The 21,503-nt window shown below is 35.5% G+C and overlaps 1 protein-coding gene across 3 annotated transcripts in view; it reads left to right on the top strand.

The window, feature by feature from the left end:
- The window catches only part of sipa1l2a (signal-induced proliferation-associated 1like 2, genome duplicate a), a 137,423-nt gene extending 116,356 nt beyond the window's left edge, over window positions 1-21,067 (top strand). For all 3 annotated transcript variants that reach the window (XM_089116737.1, XM_089116738.1, XM_039659479.2), the window contains 6 exons: window positions 2,963-3,098; window positions 10,952-11,171; window positions 15,421-15,552; window positions 18,715-18,832; window positions 18,913-18,994; window positions 20,207-21,067. In XM_089116737.1, coding sequence (XP_088972863.1) covers window positions 2,963-3,098; window positions 10,952-11,171; window positions 15,421-15,552; window positions 18,715-18,832; window positions 18,913-18,994; window positions 20,207-20,353 — 835 coding nt within the window. In that variant the 3' untranslated portion in view covers window positions 20,354-21,067. The remainder of the gene's footprint in view (window positions 1-2,962; window positions 3,099-10,951; window positions 11,172-15,420; window positions 15,553-18,714; window positions 18,833-18,912; window positions 18,995-20,206) is intronic.
- Window positions 21,068-21,503: the final 436 nt, after the last annotated feature.

The raw sequence follows: 21,503 nt of genomic DNA, 5'->3' as shown, positions 1-21,503 counted from the left end.
CTATCTATCTATCTATCTATCTATCTATCTATCTATCTATCTATCTATCTATCTATCTATCTATCTATCTATCTATCTATCTATCTATTGTTCTATCTATCGTTCTATCTATCGTTCTATCTATCTATCTATCTATTGTTCTATCTATCGTTCTATCTATCGTTCTATCTATGGGTCTATCTATGGTTCTTTCTATGGTTCTATATATGGTTCTATCTATCTATCTATCTATCTATCTATCTATCGTTCTATCGTTCTATTGTTCTATTGTTCTATCTATCGTTCTATCTATCTATCGTTCTATCTATAGAGTGTTTCACACAGCAGCTCTTCTGCCGCTCCGTCCGGCTGATGGGGCGGTCCTGCGGGAAAGTGACGTCAGCGCATTCCCTCTATTGTCTATAATTATTTATAATTAGACTTATCTGGAAACAATAGACGCCTGTTACATCTCCTTTCAGCTAGAGAAGCGAGTGTGTGCTTCTGCTCTTGTTGAAACTCTCTCAGGTCTCCACTAATGTCTTTTGTTCTTCTTAGATTGATGGTGCGGCTGAGGCAGCTCTTGTAATGCAGTTAGCATCTCCACTCTTTGTTTATAACACGTTATGCAACTCAGCCTCTAGACAAATCATCCAATAATGCTCACATTTATTGTGCCTGCTAATGAAGCTTCTCTCCCGTTGACTATAAACCTCTCGCCAGCTGCTAACTTTATTCTGTTTCTTCTACTCTCCTCGGCTTCTTTTGCTCAGTGGAGCCGAGAGCTTGTTGTCTTTCCTTCTGAAGGCTCTAGCCGAGCGGTCCAGGTACATACACACACCCCCACTGTGTATGTTTGTGCTCACGCTGTTACTGAACCTTCCCCTTTGACCCCTGACCTTTCTGTTCTCCACACTGAGTGTAAATGTCTGGAGTTGAAATCCTCCCGCTGTGCCGCACCGACCCTCGTCTCCTTGCTCACCTCGACAGCTTCTGTCAGGCTCAGGCGTAGCCTGTAGTGCTCATATCAACAGTTGCTCACACACACACACCAGTAAAGGCCACCGGGTCACCAAGTGTGCCGCTAGTGCCAGACAGCTGTGATGACATAGTCCAGCGCCTGCGGGCTCTGAGTGGGTTTTAATACGACCTCTTCACTATTGCACTCGTTTGGATTTTCGCTGCATTGCTCAGTTGTTATTTTTAGCACACACACACACACACACACTGCACCGTCTGAATGTGACCTCCTCCCAGTATTAATTAACTCACCTGCAGTATTTACACACTCACTATGTATGTTTAACTCTGGAGCCGCTTGGATATTAGTTATTTTACGTTTTGCCTGTTACTTTTTAGAAGAAATGATGCTGTGCGTGGAAATGCCTGTCCCTGTTTTCGCTGTGTGAGTTTGTCAGTGCGAGGCTGACCTTGAATCTAATCTGCGTCAGTGATAGGATGTTAGCCACTGAATACCGCATGTTTAACACACATATATACCAGTACATTCAAGATTTTGAACCAGATGTTCAAAACGTTTTATACCGTATTTACACCTGTACCACTTGTGATCTGATCTGACTAAAATGCATCTTAATACCAGGTGTACTCTCTGTGTGTGTGTGTGCATGCCCAAAAATAGTATTTATATTATGTTATTTTATTAATATTTATGTAATTATTATTAAATTATTGTAATTATTTGTATTCATTTTTTAAAAACTATTAATGAGTGTATTAATATATGTATATATGTGTGTGTATAATATATGTATATATATATATATATATACATTATATATATATATATATATATATATATTCATTATATATATATATATAATGAATAACTATTTGTATTCATTTTTTAAAGCTATTAATGAGTGTATTAATATGTGTATATATGTGTGTGTATAATATATATATATATATATATTAGGACTGGGCAATGAATAATCGCATCCAAAATAAAAGTTTGTGTTTACATAATACATAGTTATTACATAATTATTTTGGATATAAAAATTCACATACATGCATGTATATCTTTAAGAAAATGTGTGTTATTAATATATAAAATTTTAACATACAGTATATATTTAATATATATTTTAATAAATTATGTATTAATATATATACAGTATATACAGTACATGCAAATATTTCTTAAATATATACATGCATATGTGTGTATTTTTATATATATATATATATATATATATATATATATACACACACAAAATAATTATACACACTACAACACACACACATATATATAAACACAAACTTTTATTTTGGATACGTTAATTGCGATTAATTAATTGCCATTAATCGTTGCGATTAATCATACATACATATATATATATATATATATGTATGTATGTGTGTTGTGTTTTGTCATTGTGCCATGTACTGTATTCGGTTGTTAATCTCTCTCCACATATTTAATATTTAAATAGTTGTATGATGATTAATGTCTTGCTCCAGGTACTGTCGACAGATTTTATCTTGTATTTAATACATGATTTCTCGTGTTGATCCGGACCGGTGTAGTTTAGTCCGTGTGTGTTTGTTTATGCATACTGTCTGACAGCTGTCTAACACCCTGCCAGTCACACACACACACACACACACACACACACACTGCACGCAGTCACAACACTATCAAGGTCACATTGCTCCTTGCACTATCTTTCCCTTTCCTCCTTTTTACCCGACAGAAGGATGTGTCACAAACTGCTCAAGATGTTAGTGTTCGTGACTCAGTTTAGTGTTCTGTGTGAAACTGATGATCACTACACTAACCAGATCTCCTGTAATGCTCACTGTCCGTCTCCTCAATGCTTCACACATGTCAAATCAGACCCTGGATCCTCCATGTTTGCCCACCAGCATGAGTAACCCTTGCTCTTCCCTGACTCCTGAACGCCAGCATCATAGGCCTGTGTTTATGATCGGTGTGTGTGTGTGTGTGTTCCCACAGGGAGCTGTACGCCGGAGAGACACAGGAGAGAGAGCGGGACAAACCGAAGGACACGGGTCTGCAGCCCAACATGTCGAAAGAACAATACATGAAGATGATGCTTTGTGAAAGCCCCGGAGAGAGCGGACACGGGAAGGTACGCCTCAAACACGCTCTTTTTAAACTCCAAAATACTATTTCAATCTTTCCGCTTCAAATGCGTAACTTGCCGTTTATTTGTAATTATTTGTTAAATTGACTAGCAATTTCTAGAAACTGTATCAATTTGTGTTAAAATGTACCATGGTGTATGTCCGAAATATCTTATCTTTGGTAAGGGCATTTAGACGGGATTTCTGGGACACGATTCTGTAATAATACCGTGTTTTTAAGGCATTTACCAGGGTAATCATGTATTTTCTATGGTAATACCATTGTTGTTTGTTTTTTTTTTTTTTTTTTTTTTAAATATTGTTTTTTTTTTTGCATTTTCTTGAACACTTACACAACAATGTACATCACATGTCTGTAACATCAAATATAATGTACAAGAACAAAACAAACAAACAAACAACGGGGCTCTTATTACCTGAAAAGTGCAATAGCACAAACCAACAATGGATAATAAAGTATGTAACTGCAATCAAAGATAGCTACAGATATATGAAAAATAAAATAGGGTTAGTAATTAAATTAATAAAATAGGGTTAGTAATTAAATTAAAATATATTTTCAAATAGATATGATATCTAATCAAGCATTTTGTTTCTCCTCCATTATATCGTTCATATCCCCATGCTCAATAAATAATAAAAAGGGACTCCAAATCTCAAAAAAAAATTTAAAAAAAAAGTCAATTGATGTGCATTGTCCCTTTAAAAAAAAAAAAAAAAAAAATGTTTTTGTAGATGTATGATGGCAACCCTGTTTTTCAGACCATAGTGTACCATAATGTTTTATATATGTACCATGATAGCACTATTATTATTTTTTCGTGTTTACAATGGTAATATCATATTTTTTGTTGTTTCATATTATTTTAAACTAATTTATTCCTGTGATCAAAGCTGAATGTTCAGCATCATTACTCCAGTCTTCAGTGTCACATGATCTTTCAGGAATCACTCTAATATGATGATTTCTGCTTTGTATTTTCGTGGAGACTAGTAATTTCATATTTTTTGTTGTTCTTTGAAACAATGCTTTGTTTTTGTACTTTAATATTATTTTTCAAAAGTATATTTACCATTGTAATACCACATTTTTGATGGTATTATTATGTCTAAAAAAAACATATGCATGTTATTTTAAATATTTACTGGTAATCATGTTTTTTTTTTTTTTTAACTTACCTTAACGTCATAATATTTTTTAGATCTGGTAATACTGAAAAGAGTGGTAAAAGTATATTATGGTGTTTCTGGAGATGTACTATGATAAAACTGTTTGTTAGACAAGTACCATGGTAATGTCATTGTGATTTTAGATATGTATCTCAATAGTAATGTGATTTTGGGCATTTACTGTCGTAATACAGTGGTTTTTTTTTTTTTTTTTACCATGGTAATGCCATGTTTTTTAGACATTAACATGGTAATCATGTTTTTTTTCTGTCTTTACAATATCAATATTTTTACTATAGTAATAATATGTTTTTGGTGTATTATTGTACCACCAAAGTACCATGGTTGTCTTTGAAGGACAGTAGTAACTTATATAGAGTACTGTATAAATACTGTAGTATATGTAAATGATAAATATGCACTTTCATTACATGCACTTTCTGATGTCAAAAGGTGCCTTACCATTAGCTCGGATTAGTATGTGAATGTAGTCTCAGTCTGGGCTGTCTCTCTCTCACACACACACACACTGTAGGGCTGATAACCTCAGTGTGTGAAGTGATTGAGGGCTGAACAAACACACACATTTGTGTGTGTGTTATCAGCCAGAGCCGCTTCTGGACACATACACGATAACACGAGTCTCAGAGCGAACAGATTCGGTTTCGGGAAGCTGATTGACGAGCGCTTGCTGTGTTTCTTCTCTTCGTGTTGAATCTGACAGGATTCAGGGGTGGAAGTTGTTGTTGGAGTGTGTGTGTTTTCTGAAGTCCCCTCTGCTCCTGAGACCGTCTTAATTGTGTTTCCCAGTTCCCGGGTCTCTCCCTCGGCCCGTTATCTGACAGCAGAGATGCACAATGCCCTATTTTCAGTGCTGCGTGTCATGTTGCAGCGCCCTCAGTGGCAGACGGATCATTTTGCTTCAGACCAGCGTGATATCAGTGAGCAGTGCGGTACGAGAGGCTGTGCTGTATCGCGAAGCGGAGTAACCCCTTCAGCCGTCACTTATTCACTTGCCTCGAGTGCCTTATTGCTTTTATAAAACGGTTACCACACAATAAAAACATTAAAGTAAAAAAGTGCAACTTTCACGAAGTATAATCACTAAAAGCCTTCCTTCCGCTAGAAAAAATAGTCCCAAGACACAACATAGGAACTGCAGTGTTGCGCAGCGATACATAGCACCGTTGGGTAAAGCAGCCCATGTTTTATCATTAATAAATTGCTATTGACCAATCAGAATCAAGGATTGGAACTAACCGTTTTCTAAAATGTTACAGACCAGTAATCCCAAAATCTGTGCTTCATCTGCACTTCTCCGACATCTTCTGTTTCTGCATGTAGTTGCTAGCGTGAGAATCAGCAGAGCACACTGAAAGTATCTCCAGATATTCTGGTTTCTTAAGTCCCTCCTTTAATATTTGTTTGTTTATCGTTGTTTTGTTTTAGTTTTTTTCTAGATTAAAAAGTGATTAATGCAAATATTACATGTAGCCCCTCATTTGTCACAGTTATATCACTGTACATTATTACTTATATTAATTCATAAAAAAATAAATCCTAAAAATGGTCGGTTACAATAATAATAATTGAAAATAATATTTTAGATCCAAATAAATTATTTGTTAAATATATGAAAAATAATATTATTTTACTGTAATTTATATGCTATTATTAATATTTTGAGAATTTATTTTTATATTTTCATTTAAATCTTTAGCTATGTGCTTTTGTCAATTATTATTATTTTTTATTTTTATTTTTTAAAATTTTTTCTTTATATTAATACTTAGGTTGAATTTAATTTGATTTCAGTTTTAGTTTATTTATTTCCAGTTGATAATTCAAGTGCTTCAACCTAAACGAAAAATCTAATTTTCATCTAATATTATTTTAATTGATTTCAGCTTTAATTCAGATAACAATTTTTCTAATAATTTTTGTTTTTGTAACAAAAATCGCCTTGCCGATATGTGAAAAACATACAAACAAAATATGTGAAAAACATATCACAAGTTGAATGTGATATGTTTTTAAATTATTGAAATATTAACGTAAGATTATCAGGGGTATACTTAAGAGATTTGACTGCTTCGTGGTATACTATTTAAATCCATTTCCTTACAAAACAAATTATGAATTATTAATTTGTAAGCTTGTTTTAGAACATATAATGTTTAGTTATAGCATATAACATTAGTTTTTGTACAAACGCAGCTGTTACTGGTCCATCACAGATCTCCACCAGCGAAGGGTTTTTATTTTAAAGGCCACACGTTCGCCCGGAGACAGAGCTGTCATTGTGGAGCGCGAGCCGGAATGGAAAACATTGTCAATCTGGGTTTCTTCCTCGTGGAAAAGTGAGCGGAGGAGTGAGCGTCCCGCTGTCCTGTTAAAGTACATTACAGACACTGATCTGAGACGTTCATACTTTCATCAATCTGTCCTCTGGTTTTATTCAGACACAAATGAGTGATGATGAGCAGGTGAAAAACCATTCAATATCACTATACAGATACACTAGCCGTCAAGTGTTCTTGAATAATTACGATTTTGTTCATGTTTTTGAAAAATGTCTCTTCTGTTCACCAAGGCTACATTTTATTTGATCAGAAAATCATTGAAATATTATTATAATTTAAAACATCTGTTTTCTATGTGAATATATTTTAAACTAATGTATTCCTGTGATCAAAGCTGAAGGTTCAGCATCATTACTCCAGTCTTCAGTGTCACATGATCCTTCACAGATCCTTTTTTTTTTCAAATCTTTAATAAATAGAAATCATTAGTAACATTATAAATGTCTTTACTGTCACTTTTGATCAATTTGAAGCATCCTTACTTAATAAAAGTATCTTTCTTACCCTTTAATTGTAGTGAATCATGGTTTACACACAAAGATGAACAGTTTTCATCATTGATAATATTCAGAAATATTTCTTGAGCATCAAATCCTCATATTAGACTGATTTTTGAAGGATCATGTGACACAAGACTGGAGTAATGATGCTGTAAAAAGCAATAAATTACATTTTAACGTATATTTACATAGAAACCAGTTAATATTTCACAATATTGCTATTGCTAAACAAATAAATGCAACCATGGTGAGAGAAAAAAAATCTTCTTTTTAACAGCATTTGCTCCCCTGTTTTCCAGACGAGTAAAGACTGGGACGTGTTTTATTTGCAGTGATATAGTTTGGAGCTGCGCTAAAGCCCGCTCTTACGGAAGCTGCTTCTTAACCCCCATTTGAGGCTGTTTTAATGCGAGAGGACCAGACCGGATCTAGTCCAATAAAGTTGCATGTGTGCAAGAGGCCGAGAGAGAGAGAGCTTGAAGGAAATCTTGCGGGTGGTTCATGGTTCAGCGATGGGATTTGAGTGGGCTTTTGGTCTAAAGGAAGTGAAAACAGTGGGTTCTGGCCCGGAGGCGTTTAGCTTTGCTGAATCCCGTGTGCCGTGACGTCTGCTTTCCCTCCGGTAATGGCAATTCAGCAGACGGACGTTTTTGATCAGGTCTCAAATGGTGGAAGACGTATTGTGTGCTATAAATAAAATGAACAGGATCAAGTGACTCCGCTTGGGAATGAACCAACTTCCTCTGGCTCACGCTCTGGATGGAAAACATATATACAATGTATCTAAATAGCTTTGGCACAGTTGAAGCCTATTAGCTCATGAGTGTGTGTTTAACTCTGTCCTCATGCCATACATGACATGTAGTAGGACTAGCTAGTGAGCTATCTACCTAGACTGCATATATATATATATATATATATATATTAGGGCTGTGCAAAAATTAATTGCGATTAATCGCATCCAAAATAAAAGTCTGTGTTTACATAATATATTTGTGTGTGCTGTATATAATTATTTTGTATATATAAATACACACACATGCACGTATATATTTAAGAAAATGTGTTATTCATATATAAAATATTTATATTTATACAATATAGATTATGTTTTTTATAAATATATACAGAATTTAAGCGCAAATAATTCTTAAATATATACATGCATGCAGAGGTATTTATATATACAAAATAATTATATTCAGCACACACAAATATATTATGTAAACACAGACTTTTATTTTGGATGCGATTAATCGCAATCAACTTTTGCACAGCCCTAATATATATATATATATATATATATATATATATATGATGAGAAGCTGCTTCATGTGATGCTACCTTCTAAGTTACCTCATTTTGTCCAAATTTGGCATTGCATTTGTCTTTGCAATCCCATAATGCATTGCAACAAGAAAAACATGACAATGATAGACTGTGTTGAGAAATGTTTGGTGATGTTTTAAATATTTTCGCCAAAGCTGCATTTATTTAATTGAAAAACAGTCACATCAGTAATATTGTGAAATATTATTAAAATTTAAAATAATGTGAATATAGTATGTTAAAATGTAATTTATTCCTGTGATCAACGCGTGTCACATGATCCTTCAGAAATCATTCTAATATGATGATTTGCCACTCAAGAAACATTTCTGATTATTATTAATGTTGGATTTCAATAAATACACTGTAAAAATGAATATGCTTTATCTAATCAATAAAATTGTGGCAACAGATTACAACCAATATTATTTATTAAATTGAACAAATTAGAATTGAGTAATAGTTAATCAAATTAATATTCTAATTAATTCTAATTTGTACAATTTAATTAATAATATTGCTTCTAATATGTTGCCACAATTTTATTGATTAAATAAAGCATATTATTTTTTTTCAGTGTATAAAAGTTGAAAAGAACAGCATTTAATTCAAATAGAAATATTTAGCTGTCACTGTTGATCAATTTAATGCATCGTTGTTGGATAAAAGTATTAGTTAACTTTAAAAATCACACTGAGGGCATCATTTGAACAGTAATGTATAATAGGTTAATAAATTATGTTTTTTTAAATACTATTTTGCCAGATTTGTGTATGTAATGTATTGTAAAGTTGTAGTTGTAGATGGCTAAGGCCATTGAAATCACTGTGTGTCACGTGAGGAGTATTAACTTAAGTCAAATCACTAATTTCTGATGCTTCATTTCTGTTTTGCTGCTGCTAAGTATGCATTAAGATGCTCAGTACCTTTTAGACTTCAAAACTTTCCATTAATGCATTTGGCTTTGACGCTTTTACAAAGCAACATTTAATTATTATTATTAATAATAACATTCAATTATCAGTTCATGCATACCCCAGAAATCCTATCCATGATCTACTCTTTGAGCCACAGGAACCCTTCAAATAGACTTGAAGACTAGCTAATGTTCAGATAGTGCGCTCTGTGTGATGCACGGGCCCCGGGGCCGCTCTTACCCCTGTCATCCAGCTGACCGAATACGGCTCAAGCAACACACTCTCAATAGTGCACAGCTGTAGATAAAGAACAGGCTTTATTTATAACATCCTGCTGTTTAGCGACACAAGACCGTGAGGATTTTCCATGTATTCAGTCCAAAACAAACCTACTAACCCCCGTCCTGCTGGGAGACATAGTGACTAGAGACTTTGTGCATATATGATTATATGTCTTAGCAAGAATTTTGCAATAAAATAGCTCAAATAAATGTATTAATGGATTAGTTCACTTTAAAAAAAAGCTTTTGCTGATTTACTCACCCCCATGTCATCCAAGATGTCCATGTCGTTCTTTCTTCAGTCGAAAAGAAATTAAGGTTTTTGATGAAAAACATTCCAGGATTTTCTCCACATAATGGACTTCAATGGGGTCCAAACGGTTCAAGGTCCAAATGAGAGTTTCAGTGCAAACTGCAAACTGTTCAAAGGGCTTTAAACGATTCCAGACGATGAATATCAAGCGAAACTTAAAAGCTCATTTAAAAAATAAATAATAAAGTTTAAGTTTTATAAGCACAAATGCTCGCCTTGCTCTGTTCTGTGATGCGCGTCCGTGACTCTCCTGTTCAAACTCGTTCATCAAAATGAACAAATCTTTTTTCGAGTCAATTCATTCATTTTGTTCGTTAAATGATTCGAAAAAAGAGTTCGAACAGGAGAATCACGAACGCGTATCACAGAACAGAGCAAGGCGAGCATTTAAGCTTATAAAACTTAAACTTTGTTATTTATTTTTTAAATGAGCGATCGATTCGCTTGATATTCATCGTCTGGAATCGTTTAAAGCCCTTTGAACAGTTTGCAGTTTGCACTGAAACTCTCATTTGGACCTTGAACCGTTTGGACCCCATTGAAGTCCATTATATGGAGAAAATCCTGGAATGTTTTCATCAAAAACCATAATTTCTTTTCGACTGAAGAAAGAAAGACATGGACATCTTGGATGACATGGGGGTGAGTAAATTATCAGCAAAAGTGAACTACTCCTTTCACCCAAAAATACAAAAATCCCTCATGTCATTCCAAACCCATAAGACTTCATCATCTTCAGAATACAAATGAAGATATTTTTGATGAAACTCGAGAGCTTTCCGATCCGTCCGACGTCATTGCCATTTTCAAGGTCCAGAAAGGTAGTAAAGCCTGGCCCATGTGATGACAGTGGTTCAAATGTAATGTTATAAAGCTATGAGAATAGTTTTGTTTTTTTCACAAATTGTTGCATAAAGTCATTTAACATCTGTGATTTCCGTTATTCACGTGTGTCTCCTGTCAGGCATCAGCGGCGGGAAGCCTGTCACCGAGGCGTTCCCTGTACCGGACCGTCTCGGACGAGAGTATGTGCAGTAATAGGAAGGGGTCGTCCTACGCCAGCTCGCGGAGCTCCATGCTGGACCAGGCCATGCCCAACGACATCCTGTTCTCCAGCACTCCCCCGTACCACAGCACCCTGCCCCCCCGCATCAGCCTCAACCAGCCCGCACCCAAGCTCAAGAGTGAGTCTTGCACCTCACGCCACATGCATACTCCTGTCACAGTGCGGCACGGTATATATATGACACAAACGCTGCATTCACACTGCACAGATCCGACCGTTTACATTCACTTTAGACAGGACGGGAATCCCATATCTGTGTTTACATTTATTCCCCCCCCAACATGATTTTCTGTGGTTGTTATGGCCGTGCTATTAAAATGATTTCTTTAATTCATCTCATGTGGTCATGATTGTTTGCCAGCATGAGAACAGCTGTCATGACTCGGCACAACAGATTTACAGTCCGGAAATCATTTTCATTTGTCTACAGCTCAGATGTACAATTCTGAAGTGAAATAAGGTTGTTTTTTTATGAGTTCGAATGAATTAACCAGAGAGAGAGAGAGTGACCTAATAGTTAAGCTTGTTGGTGTAGCCCTCAAACCGTATTCACTTTATAGCCCTTAATCCTGTAATTGTGGACAAATGTGGGCACAGAGGACTCAGGTGTGATCCTAATTTATGATGTTATATCACTGTCTTCGATAAAGTTTTGTCTATCCATTTATGGTGTTTTTATTTATTTTGGGGGTATTTTTGAATTTATTTACTTCAAAAAAGTACCATATTTTCTATGTAAATTATGCTTATTTTTATGTTTACTAAAAATAACTACATTAAAATATCATTGCGATAAGTTCTTAGAGCTAAAACCTAAAGATGAAGTGACTTTGCTGTCACTTGGTGTCTTATTTTGGCTTATTTTCGAATGCTCTAAATTACAGTTTTTCCCATTCATTTCTATGGGTGCCCATTTTTGACCCAAATACGATTAAGGAGTTTTTTTTTCACCCACTTAACATTGTAGAATTGAGTCAAAAAAATTGTCTGTTTAGGAGGCAAACTTAGGAAAAGTAGCCAAGTCTTGTACCCACATTTGTCCAGAATACGGTTTTAGGGTTAATTGCAGCGAAGTTATGATCTAATTGCTGAGAAATATAATGCAGCTTTCATTAGCTGTTTTATTTCTAAATGTCACGGGCAGAGGTTCGTGCCTGTGTTTGTGCCATTTCTTTTCTTTACAAAGATAAACATAAAGTTCCCAGCTCAATAAGCTGTGAGTGAGCGCACACACAGGCACGTCTGCCTCATAATACAACATTAAAGCTATATATGTGAATAAACGTGTCATGCTCGTCTTGTATTGGCTTGAATTCAAAGGGGAATCGTATATGTGTGTTTAGACATAGGTCGGGTGTCCAGATATCGGATATGTATTTGATTTAAAACCATATTTGAAAAAAACGTATCTCGTGTGGATTTATGTGCAACGATCCGTGTCAGATGTGAGTAAAAGGTCGGATTTTTGTGCCAGTGTAAACGCAGAGAAATGGCATTTTACATAATTTATGTCAAATTTGCATTGATGCATCTTCACATCGCATGTCTGAATATAACCATAGGGGAGATTTAGAGCATAACAGCCGCTGGTCACTGTAAATAAAACCATTAGAAACCATACAGGTTTGTCCGTGCGCTTCAGCCCCATACGGTTTATCCACACAGATTCATTTCCTGACCAGAGAGGCTGTTGTGTATATGTGACACCGAACCCAGTGTGAGTCCTTTTATATGGCATTTTTAATTAAAAGCCAGGAAGAAGAAAATGTCACGGTTAAAGCGTTCTTGCTCCGCACAGAGAAGACACCTGTCACAGCCGTGAGGATCAGGATTGTGCGTCATTACCGCACCGATGCTGGGATTGATCCTGCTAAAGTGTTTCAGACACATTATAAATATGTCAATGTAAGAATATCAAACCAAGAGTCTGTATAAATCTTTTCTCTTCAATAATATCACTTTTGAACAACACAAAGCTGGTGATTTTTGTAAATTTACATTATGACATCAAGTGTATTTTCAGCGTTAAAGTGTTTGTGCTATTATTCTGTAATGAATGACGCTTGGTTTAATACTATGTGGTCTAATGCAGTAATATTAATTATAATATTGTAATATATTCTATATTTATATTATAAAAAATATATATTTTATTTATTTATATATATTAAATATTATTTATATGAATTAATATTAATTTTAATTATAATACTCATTAATATATAATTGTAGTTAATTGTATTATTATTAATTATAATAATAATGTTATTGTTAATTATAGTACATATATTTAATATATTATATATAATCCTAATTAATTTTTAGCAATAACATTATTAACAATAACAAATTAACATTATTAACAAAAACATTATTAGCATTAATATTATTAATTATAATAACTGCATTTAATATATATTTCTAATTTTATTTTTAATTTATATATTTTTAATATGACTTATTCATTATTTTGTTATTAATAATAAAAACTTGTATTGTTGTTTATTATATACTTAAAATCTTTATAATCTATATTTAATATTAATTATTATGAATTGTTAATATATATAGTTGACATATTTATATAGATATATTCCCAATTCATTTTTAATAAAAACATATCTTAATACTATCAATAATATTGTTATTATTATTTTTATTTTTTTACTTAAATCTCTAAATCTGGTTTTGGTCCACAGTGACGGTATAAACCGCAGATCTTCACTGTCACTGCTTGTTTATAAGGGAGTAAAACTTGGTAAAAACAGATGTGCTGCGAGCGACGTTTGAAATGTATATTAGATAAAGGCACGGCTACACATCAGAGCAAATAATCACATATAATTTGGTTTAAACTAAAGGATCTCTAATATGAACAGATTGAACAGTTTTAATCAGTGTGTGAGAGATGATTCATCTATAGCAGGTTTTCGAGTGGCCCGCGGTGGCTGATTGCTGTCACGCGTGATCAATTTCTGATTGTTTCGACAGATAGCAGTTTGCAGAATTTTTTTCTCACCTTGCTCATCTAGTGAATGGTCTAATTTGACAGATTGCGTCCCTCTGAGGCTCAAACACACACACACACACACACACACATACCTCCAGCGTTCTGCCGTTTTTCCCTCACATCCTTTTCAGAGCGAGTTCTATGTGAGATGGGAAAATGTTTACGGCATGTCCTGTCTATGAGGCTAGAGACAGACAAAAAGAAGATATTAACCAGATTAACTACGTCACACCGCTTATATAGGCCTATATATATTCATACATTCATTTCTTATTCAAACAAAATCCTGTCAGCATCTCCTCCCTTCCTCTGTCATCCTCATCCTTTTCACCAGAAATGTGTTTTAGCTGGACAGATCAACACAAATATGTCATTTTCAAGCTTTTTAATCTTCGCTATTGCTTCAATGCAAATGAACAATTATGTGTGTGTTCAAGTAAGCCAGATATACGCAGATTCTGTGCAATACACTGTTCTTAAAGGATTCGTTCACTTTTAAAAAAAAAACTTTTGCTGATAATTTACTCACCCCCATGTCATCCAAGATGTCCACGTCTTTCTTTCTTCGGTCGAAAAGAAATTAAGTTCCAGGATTTTCTCCATATAATGGACTTCAATGGGGACCAAACGGTTCAATGTCCAAACGAGAGTTTCAGTGCAGCTTCAAAGGGCTTTAAACGACACCAGACGATGAATAAGGGTCTTATCTAGCGAATCGATCGCTCATTTAATAAATAAATAACAACGTTTCAGTTTTATAAGCACAAATACTCGCCTTGCTCTGTTCTGTGATGCGCGTCCGTGACTCTCCTGTTCAAAAATGAACGAATCTTTTTTTGAGTCATTTCGTTTGTTGAATGAACCAAATGACTCAAAAAGATTCGTTTAAAAGCAAAAGCTTATTTAAAAGTGAACTACTCCTTTAATATATCATCGCTATTTTGGTTTTCACAAACTTCCCCAGCAAGCAACGTGAATAAACATAATAAGTAACACGCCAGTGATTTGACGGCGTTCATTTCAAACCCTGAGCATCAGTGTGTTCGGGAGCGCAGTGTCAGCTCTTTTCTTTTCACATTCTCGAAGACTTTCCTCTCCAGTCGAGCAGATCTTGAGTGAATGATCCGATCTGGCTCTCGTTCTGCTGTTCGGATCTCATCACGCCGGTTATTCTCCAGCACTGTCACTCCCCCTGCCTTCATTACTGTGACCTTCATGACCTCCGCGAGCCGCTTCTGTCTGTAAACCCAGGAGAAGCTCACGAGATGGAAGAGGCCGTTAGATTGACAGTAACGTGTGGCGGCGAGTGTGTGTGTCACTGATCTGTCTGTGTGTGTGTGTGTAACCATCTCTATAGATGAGTTCTGGTTCTCTGACGGCTCGCTTGCAGACCGGGCAAAGTTCAGCGATCCGGGTCTCATGCCTCTCCCAGACACGGCCACGGGCCTGGACTGGTCTCACCTCGTAGACGCGGCAAGGGCCTTTGAAGGTATGTGGGGAAATGCTCGTTCTTCTCTATATCAGTGTCAGTGTTTCTGAACTCCTGAAACGCCTCCACTGTAGTCTTGAGTTTCTTCCGCGAACGAACACGTCACAATATTCCTCATTATAATAATTAATACGCATAATAAAGGGGCGGGGCCTGGTTGAGTTAGTTGAAACTGGCGGTTATGGTAAGAGGCGGGACATTTACGAAACACACCCGAAGCGCTTGACCAATCACAACACACTGATCCAGCCGACCAATCAGAGCACAGTGTGCTTTCAGAAGGAGGGGCTTCATAGAGACAGGAACTAAACCGAGCGTTACTGACAGACTGGGAAGAGAGGAGCCGCAACAACCTCAGCAAGTGAAAGTAAAAGGGTTCGGGTTCAAACTTTCACATCTATGCATTTAGAAGATCCTTTCCAATCCACACTAAATTTAAGATTTATGTATTTAAATAGCATATAAAATGTCAGTGCATTTGAATTACAAAATTTGAACATGCATAAAATAATTATCTTAATTTGTCAGACATGCATTTATGAAACAGGTCAGATTCCTGTAATAGTAAAGTGAATGTGTTTTAAATACACCATAACCAGGTTTATATATTATAATCAATAAATCCAATTAGTTTCAATCTCATACATTTTAACTAATTGAATATTGCTTGATCAACAGCATGCCATATTTGAGCCATGTTCATACACTGTTTCACTGAATCAATGATTCAACAGTGAACAGATTGATGCTGATTCTAATATATGCATGTTGAAAATATAGATGCAAATTATTAATAATTAACTATCCCTTGATTTTTGTCCTGCACAAATTTCTATAGTCAGAAGTATTTCCTGTGTGCGTACATTTAGTTCACATAGTAGAAAACAACAGGGAATCTGTTCAAAAGTTCATTGAGAAACAATATAAGCTTCACATTAATTTTAATACTTTGTTAAAACTGTAATCCAAATGTATTGTAATGCATTCAAATACATAAATCTTAAAGAAAAGGAAATCCAAGGCACTCTTTTCTTTACCCTGAAGAATATCTGGTATTTATATATGAACTGCAGCTGCATTTTAATAGTCACTATCATGTTTGGGGTCTGTTGCATCATGTGCCACATCCATCAAGTCCCAGAATGCATGAATGTATTAACATGGCGACACACAGGGGAAGTCTAGTGTTTAATTACAAACACTGATTTCTGTGAAGAAACAACAGAACATGCTGAACTTTGAGGACTCAGACTCTGGTTTTCATGTGGTTTACTCTAGCTCAGAGGAGAGACACACTGAGGTTTTATTGTCATGTTTTTAATGAAAGGATCAGAAACACACATGTAGGAATCTCCTAAAAGAGATAAGCGTAAATTAAACTTTACATTCTGCTGAAAGCGTTCAGATTGGTGTCTGTCTCCATATGCTGTGATGAGTGTTCATTGATTTGCGAGACGCGATAAAATAACATTGCTGTCTGTCTTTCTGCTGAACGTGTCATTAGGACTTTCACACACAGATTTAAACCCTTCACATCTGCACAATAGTCATTTATGTAGAGACTCACTAGTAGCCTAGACTTGTTGTTTAACGACTGCGCTCTGTCACCGGTAGGCGTGGCCTCCTAGGGCATTGAACCAAGTGCATTCTGGGAGTTGTTGTCTTTCATCCACATAAGCCAAAAATACATTTTCTGGCTTTTCTCAGTCTAGAAAGCTCCGAATTCACATTTCTTCTACATAAATGACCCATTTTAAATACACATTCATCTCTCCAGAGGTGAAGTATCCCTTTAAAAGCACCTGTCTCAGTAAGACCCAGAAAAAGCATGTCCTCTATAGAGACTGTAACTTTGTTTCCAAATATTGCGTCAGTCTTTAAAGTGCACGTATGGTGCCTGAAGCAGTCCGGTCTTGTTTTAGCAGCCCAGCTCATGTGTAGGACGACTGTAAGATTGAGAACACGCCTGATCTGAATGCGTGTGTGACGTTTGTATGGTTGTATCGTGGAACTGATAAAAAAAATCGGTTGCGCTTTATTGTAGCCCTCAAACCGTAATCACTTTATAGCCCTTAATCCTGGACTCAGGTGTGATCCCAATTTTTATTTATTATAAATCTTATATCACTGTCTTCGATAAAGTTTTGTCTATCCATTTATGGTGTTTTATTTTTATTTTGGGGGTATTTTTGAATTTATTTACTTCAAAAAGTACCATATTTTCTTTGTAAATCATGCTTATTTTTATGTTTTATTTTTTAATTTTTTTAACTACATTAAAATATCATTCCGATAAGTTCTTAGAGTTAAAACCTAAAGATGAAGTGACTTTGCCGTCACCTGGTGTCTTATTTTAGACTGCTCTAAATTACAGTTTTTCCCATTCATTTCTATGGGCGCCCAATTTTGACCCAAATACAAGATTAAGGAGTTTTTTTTCACCCACTTAACATTGTAGAATTGAGTCAAAAAAAATTGTGTGTTCAGGAGGCAAACTTAGGAAAAGTAGCCAAGTCTTGTACCGCTCAGATCAAGGGAAGTATTTTTAAAAAATAAATAAATCAAAACTATTTTGCCCACATTTGTCCAGAATACGGTTTTAGGGTTAAGGTGTCATTGTTAGAGTAATTATATATTTAAGTACCGAGTGATAATAATAATATAGTATTAGGATTTTATTGAGGGTTAGTTGCATGTAATGATGCATAATTTACTGTTATCACTAATGGTACATGTAACGTATGTAACAACGACACTGTAAAATAAAGGACACTACTAAAATTTCAGTATTCTACACTTTTAAGGCCATACAAGTAATTTGTTGAGGTCAATTTGTAAAGAAAGACTCGACTGTGCACATATACTATATATACAAATGGACATACCTATAGAGTAAACACATAATACGCATGATGATAAGTTTTTTTCCTCAAGACTTACAGGTTTGTGCGGTTGTTGTGCGGATGAGCGGCCGGAGCGTGTTAGAACGGTCCCTAAGTTAGTGAATCAATCGAAACTAACTTTAGCTGGACAATAACTTTATCCTACAGCTGCTGTAAAGCCAAAACAATTTCCTATTATCACTGTAAAGCTGCTTTTGAAACCATCTATATTGGTAAAAGCGCTACATAAATGAAGGTGACTTGATTTGCTTGTGTCCAGACCAGCGCGTGTCGTCGTTCTGCAGCATGACGGACATGCAGAGAGCCGAAGCGCTCCAGATCTCGCGAGAACTCACCAGACGAGTGGCGGCCGCTGAAGGAGCTGCGCTGGAGGCCGGGTGAGCTGAACACTACACACTACTATACACTCCTGTTTTTTATTTTATATACAGCCTAACACTTCTGTCTCTGTCTTCAGCGATACGTCTCCGGCCACGCTGACGGGAAAAGTCAATCAGTTGGAGGTGATCTTGAGACAGCTGCAGTATGACTTGAAAAAGGTGAAGTGCGCTAATGGAGAACAATAGCTGCTTTTCCCTACGTCTCGCTGTAAATGCGAGGAAGTACGTCAGCTGTGATTGTGAGTTCACTGGAGGAAGGGTTTTGAGGGGAAGGATAGAAAAACAATGTGTTGAAGCGTGTCGTCACCTTGTCGGACCAATTTAAAGGGGTAGTTCACCCAAAAATGAAAATGATGTCATTAATGACTCTCATGTCGTTCCAAGACCTCCGTTCATGTTCAGAACAGTTATTTTAGATTTAGTCCGAGAGCTTCAGTGGAAATGTGTGTACGGTATACTGTCCTTGTCCAGAAAGGAAATAAAGACATCATCAAAGTAGTCATGTGACAATGTTTTGAAGCATCGGAAATACATTTTGGTCCAAAAATAACAAAAACTACGACTTTATTCAGCATTGTGTTGTCTTCCGGTTCTGTTGCGGATCCGCGTTTAGTGACAAAGGTGAAATTTGAAAAATATCTAAAATACTTTATTCCAGAGGTTTTTTAAACTTTTGAGAATAAAAATGCATTAAATGAATTTAATCATTTTGACCGCATTACCACCTTCGAAATATTCGATTTTGACAATATATAACCACTTTAAAAAAAATACTGTAAAAATGACATAAAATAAACAAAAAAAATTAAAATTACAAATTTGAATAATTTGAATAATAAAAAGAATAATTAAAAGAAAAAAAAGATAAAATGACATGAAAAAATTGCCGCTTTACTAAAAAATTACAAAATGAAATAAATTATAAAAAAAATACAGTATTATCCATTTCTACAACATTACATCCTTCAGAATTTACAGAATTTGCAAATATTTGGGCATCTTGTATTTAAAAGTTTTAAAATCTGCTTTATCCTAGACACTGTGAAAAGTTGTAAAAAAATATATATATTGTTTTGAAATTGTCTTAAAATTATTGAGTTTTACAAGAAGATACAATTGGAGCCTTGGAAATATCACGTTTAATTTTGTAACATGCTGTTTTGTGTTAATTACTGATGAAATTTCTCTGTTAAACACTACACCAGTTTTCATGTTCTCTTCTCTCTCATGGCCTTCCCCGTGTCTGATTCGAACTTCACGAAGAATCTCCGAGCTGCTCGTTTCCACATAACGATATCATGTTATAAGCATCACTAGTTCACTATTTTCTCAAGCGCGTGTGTGTGTGTGTGTGTGTGTGTGTGTGTGCAGGAGAAGGAGGACAAGGCGATCCTGCAGGTGGAGGTGCAGAACCTGCGGCAGGACAACATGCGTCTGCAGGAGGAGAGCCAGACCGCAGCCGCTCAGCTCCGGAGGTTCACCGAGTGGTTCTTCCACACCATCGACAAGAAGCCTTGACGGAGACGCCGTCGGCTCGGAGTCCACAAGCACTGGAGAACTGCAGCCACCCACGCTAGCCAAGCCCAATCCTACTGCAATCCCAATGAGATGTAGAATGTAAGGACGCCGGCTGGTGGCGCGGGGTTAGCGTGGAGAATGTACTGAAGCACATCCTGGAGGTGGACTATGAATGTAACGCATCATTTCCTTCATTTCGGCCTCCGTTATTGAAAGGTACACAATCAAAACGTTGACGTTTCGACGGTACCTTTCAGCGCCCGCTCGTCGTGTCTCCTGAATGATTTCTGTCCGCTGATCGAAACATCCCTGAGGGGTTTCCTGAAGAAGTGTGTGTGTGTGTGCATGAACTCGCTCGCTCTGTTCCTGAAACACACACACGCGCAGTGAACCGCAGTCACATGCCAAACCCTGTCCATCTCTGTACAGAACCTCCAATCAAGTGTCTTGTATTTAACACTGTTATTTAAGCTTATTTAACCTAAATTAGTTTATTTTATTAAAGTGGAAACGGCAAGGCAGAGAGACCGTGTCCGATTCATAGATTTATTGATGATTTGTCTGTTTTTTTTTTCTCCCTCATTCCAACATTTGGATGCTGCTAGATAACACTTTGGTTTCTACGCTTTTACAAATGTGTTTCTCTGTAAATTGAGTTTGTGTAAGATGGGACATTGGTTGCTTTTTTTAAATAAATGTAGTATGTAAAATCAATCTGTGGTGCATTTTTTAATATTTCAGGTTCGAGGAATAAACTAATTGATGGGCAAATTTATATTGTCCATTATATGTACATTATTTACATATCTTATGATTTCAGAGTTCTAGATAGCAATTTTTTCATTAATATATATATATATATATATATATATATATATATATGTATATATGTGTGTGTGTCTGTGTGTATATATATATATATATGTATATGTATATATATATATATATATATATATACTGTATATGTGTGTGTGTGTGTGTGTGTGTATATATATATATATATATATTATATATATATATATATATAATATTTTGATTAATTGTTTTAAGATCGTGTCTGGAAAAAATGATCATTGCTCCTTTATTTCTTTTTATTTTGTCTTTTGTATTATGACAATTTGGAGGGGAAATTTGTTTATTGTCATAAAAA

Source organism: Pimephales promelas, chromosome 11 (assembly GCF_988280905.1).
Source record: "Pimephales promelas chromosome 11, fPimPro1.hap1.1, whole genome shotgun sequence".
Taxonomy (NCBI): Eukaryota; Metazoa; Chordata; class Actinopteri; order Cypriniformes; family Leuciscidae; genus Pimephales; species Pimephales promelas.
The sequence above is the reverse complement of the archived record's forward strand: the minus strand, read 5'-3'. Positions and strand labels throughout refer to the sequence as shown.